The 4,422-nt window shown below is 48.2% G+C and overlaps 1 protein-coding gene across 1 annotated transcript in view; it reads right to left on the reverse strand.

Annotated features, from left to right (window-relative positions):
- Positions 1-2,947: 2,947 nt before the first annotated feature.
- The window catches only part of LOC107459259 (putative NAC domain-containing protein 94), a 3,946-nt gene continuing 2,471 nt past the window's right edge, over positions 2,948-4,422 (reverse strand). Inside the window, exon 4 of the mRNA XM_016077481.3 lies at positions 2,948-3,139. Within this exon, the coding sequence (XP_015932967.1) occupies positions 2,948-3,139 (192 nt within the window). The remainder of the gene's footprint in view (positions 3,140-4,422) is intronic.

Here is a 4,422-nt window from a genome sequence, read left to right on the forward strand (position 1 = left end):
TCCAATCTTATTTTGAGATAAATTTCGAACCCGCTCTAGGCCTCTCATCAGCAGGCCATGACAGACTTTATCGCTGAGATGACTCCAGGAAGTCCCACCTTCGAAACATGGAAGCTACACGTAGACGGCTCATCCAACACCACCACAGGAGGAGCCGGAGTGATACTCGAAAGCCAAAATAGAATCATAATCGAACAGTCCGTCAGGTACGAGTTCTCAGTCACTAACAACCAAGCAGAGTACGTAGCTCTCCTGGCCGGCCTGACTCTAGCCAAGGAGGTTGGGGCAAAAATCTTAGAAGTATGCAGCGACTTACAGGTGGTTTGCTCCCAAGTCAACGGAGACTACCAAAAATGAGACCCCTTGCTCCTATAGTACCTCACCAAAGTAAACAAGCTAAAGGATGAATTCGATCGAGTCACCATATAACACGTCCCCAGGGAACAAAATGCAAGGGCAGACCTTCTGTTGAAACTAGCTAGCACCAAACCAGGATAAGGTAACCGGTCGCTAATTCAAGAAGTCGTCAGAACGCCATCTATATCAACCACAATCGACACCGTCCTACCGGCCTCCAACCAAGAATCATGGACCTCCCCTATCTTGCAATACCTCCTTAACGGAGTACTACCCGAGGACCATAGGGAAGCACATCGGATAAAAAGGCCAGTCGCCAACTACACCGTTGTAACAGGACGACTATACAAACGTGGATTCTCGTAACCCCTACTCAAATGTGTCAAGCCCGGGGACACAGTGTACATACTCCGCGAAATCCATGAAGGCTGTTGCGGTCATTATGTCGGAAGCAAAACCCTAGCCCAAAAGGTTATCGTAGCTGGATACTTCTGGCCCTCGGTTATGAAGGACTCAATGCAGCTGGTAAAGAAATGCAACAAATGCCAAATACATGCCGACTTCCACCAAGCCGCCCCACACCAGCTTAACGCCATAATGGCGGATCAGCCATTCGAAACATGGGGCGTCGACCTCGTAGGCCCATTTCCCACGGCAACCCGGACAACTCCGGTATCTTATAGTCGGCATAGACTACTACACATAATGGATCGAGGCCGAGCCCTTGGCATCCATCACGACAACCCAATGCCGAAAGTTCTTTTAGAAACATATCATAATTTAATCAAAGTAGCATCCATAGTGGCTAAAAGATAATTACTTCTTGATTAAACTCAATAATTTAAATGCAAATTTACTAGGAAAAGACAAAAAAGATGCTCACGCATCAAACATCCTAAGTCACGACGGCTCAGGAACGCATATAAACGGCTTAAAAATAGAAAGCCCGAACGGCCAAAACACAATCACACCTGAGTCATCAAAAAAAGAGTTAAAATGGCCATAATGGCCCAAAAAGCATAAGTCAACCAAAATCACAAACATCCAGAGTCACAAACACGGCCACACGGCCAAAATACCAACAATAAAATTACAAGTTCTCATAACAGAATAAAAGAAATACAAGAAACTATTGGAGATCAACGATCTGACCATCACGGTCAGTCCTAAATGCCCCATCACGAACATATCCATGCCCGGCGCAGGAACCAAAGCCTGGGCCCTCATCGTCTCCTCAGTAGCAGCAATAGCCACCTTCACATCCGCAAGTAACATAGCCTTCTCCTCCTTTTGACCCTCAACCTCAGCCTTCAAACCCGCTATGTCAGTCTTCAAGACGCCTACCTCAGAAAAAAGCACGGCAGCTCGGGACTCGACGTCCGAAGCCCTCCTCCGCTCTTTCCCAAGCTGAGACAAAAGAGAAGTTTCAACTTTGGATAAACAAAAGATCTCAGCTCTGGACTCCTCGGACACCTTCACTGCCCTCTCCCTCGCCGACTCGGCGACAGCAAGCTACTCCTTCAGCCTCACAACCTCGGCCTGAGACTGATGCAACTTCTTGTCCAGAAGACCCACCTGGGCCATCACAGGCTCAGCCTTCTGCACAATCACGACAGAACGGGGGAGGGAATAATAAAGTGACTTCACCTAAAAAGTCACATATCACACACGAAAGAACTTCTCCGTGCCAGGCATAAGGTGCTCGTCTATGAAGGCCGGGGCATCAAAACGGTGATCCATCAGAGACGGGACCACAGTATCACCCTCTACTAGGTTCTCACTGACAACATCCTCTGACCGCCTCCGCTTCCGGGAAGCACCCTCCGGCGAGACGACTACCACCTTGTTGTCAACTTCCTCCGCTCCCAAGCCATGACCCGACCTTTGGGCACCACCCTCAGTCAACACAAGTTCTTCAGAAACAGCCCTCGTGTCATCGGCAGGACGGGAAGTAGGAGTGGACGGAGAACTGCCAGAAGGAGTTCCCTGGGACAGTTGTGCCTTCAACCTAGCGAGAGTCGTCAGACCACCAACCATTTCAACTAAAAAAGAAAGCAAAGGAAAAAAAGCATAAGTACCCAACTCAAAAAACAAAAAAAGACAATTACACACTAGCATAAGTCCAGCAAGCAACCGGATCACCCATCACATCCATCGGATTAAGAGGACGTTCCCCAAACAACTGCCAAAGGACGAGGGCTACGTCCCGATCTTTCGAGGACAAAAACTCTTGCGTCACCCGCGTTAAAACGGAAGGCCCTGCACCGAAATTCCAATACATGGGAAACCGCCGCTCCCCCTCCGACGTTAGCCAAAAGGGGTGATGCCCCTTAGCAGGGCGAACCTTAAAGTACTTACTCTTAAAGCAATGAAAAGAGTCCTCATATAAACCGAAGACGCGACGATGAGGCTGAGCCCTAGAAGACATATACCCCTTCTTGTGCATCCCCTCCTTGGTCAGTAAGGTGCACAAGAATAGGAAAAGGAAGACATTCACCGAAGCCAGAAGCTCTAAGAACTCGCAAACGAGTTCAAAAGTCTGTATTGCCGCCCAGATATTTGGATGTAGCTGGGACGGCGCCACGGAACACTAGCTCAAAAGTTGCTGCACGAATGGAGAAAACGGGAGCCATACACCAAGCCGGGTGAACATCGCCTCGTAAACCCACATCCAATCCAGGACGGTCGGCGAGTCGAGGTTAGTGTAACAAACCCTCTCATCAACTTCCAGAAGAGCAAGCTCGTAGTCACACTCGGCATCACCCCCTCCGCAAATAGCCCCCTAATCACGGAGTCGCTAAAGGTCTGCCTCTGTCACCCGAGACGGCGTCCCCCAAACATCACTAGTTACCCAGGAATAAAAGAAGGGAACGCCACCGGCGGAAACCACCGGAACACACGTACTCTCAGTCCTCTACCGAGCCATACCTAAAATAGAGGCGAGCACCACCGTCAGCTCAAAAACCGCGCGGAAAAAACTAAGAGAAAAAATCAAAACACATGCCACTACCTACTGCCAACAACATAGTGGTGCTCACCCCCTTAAAAACTCAGTACCCCAGAAACAGGATACAACCCTAATCCATACTAAACCAAAATACACCAAAGAAAGACAAGCAAAATAAAACAGAAACACAAAGGAGGAGGCAACGCAGATTATGAGGGTAAAGAGAAAAGAACACCAACCTGAAAATGCGAATACAAACTTGACAAAGCAAGGATAGCAGAAGCACGACAGGAAAGCTGGAAAAAACACCAAGGTGCGAAGAGGAAAAAGAGATGTTCATAGAAGATGAGCGAAAACAACTGGGAAATAAAACAAACGAGGGAAGTAAAGCAGAAAAGCCAAAACGGTTTCTAAAGGGCTAAAAGACGTAAGTAACCCTAAGAATAAACATGACGCGAAGGGGTAAAAAAGGAAAAGAAACCTAAACATCCCCTCACAATAAATACTCCCTTGGGAAAATGAAACTGACAAGCACGCCTCAAAAAACGTAACGGACGCAAGGATAGAGAAGGATTGTGTCAATCAAACGACCAGGTGAACCTCGGCCTAACCGCAAAACTCGGGGCCGACACACCGACCTCCCCCGCAAAAAGACAAATCCATTGACTTAGAACTCCACTCCGAGAAACTGGAGAAGGCCACAAACGGCCAAAACCATATCCTCCAGCAACAGTGACCGACCTTGCTCGCTCGATCTCCCGCTGCGGGGGTAACTGTTACGGATCTGGCCCAGGGATTCTATACCCGGAACGGTCCCTGAACCCGGTTGCCCGGGTTCGATCCACTTCGGCCTTCTAGAAGGCCCGAAACTGGCCCACTAGAACCCCTAACCAACAATCAAATTCAAATACCTCCCTTATCTTAACCAAATAAGATAAGATAAGATAATTACCATCACCTATATAAAGGGGAGTCCCAAATCCTCTTAGGTATGTCATTCATTCTGCACATCATATACCTCTTAGATCCATTCTAACTTGAACGTCAGAGTCTTTTTGCAAGTACTACCCCTCATTGTTCCAGTCAAATCATCCGACATCCGTCTCGACCATCTCTCA

Source organism: Arachis duranensis, chromosome 7, assembly GCF_000817695.3.
Source record: "Arachis duranensis cultivar V14167 chromosome 7, aradu.V14167.gnm2.J7QH, whole genome shotgun sequence".
NCBI classification, from domain to species: Eukaryota; Viridiplantae; Streptophyta; class Magnoliopsida; order Fabales; family Fabaceae; genus Arachis; species Arachis duranensis.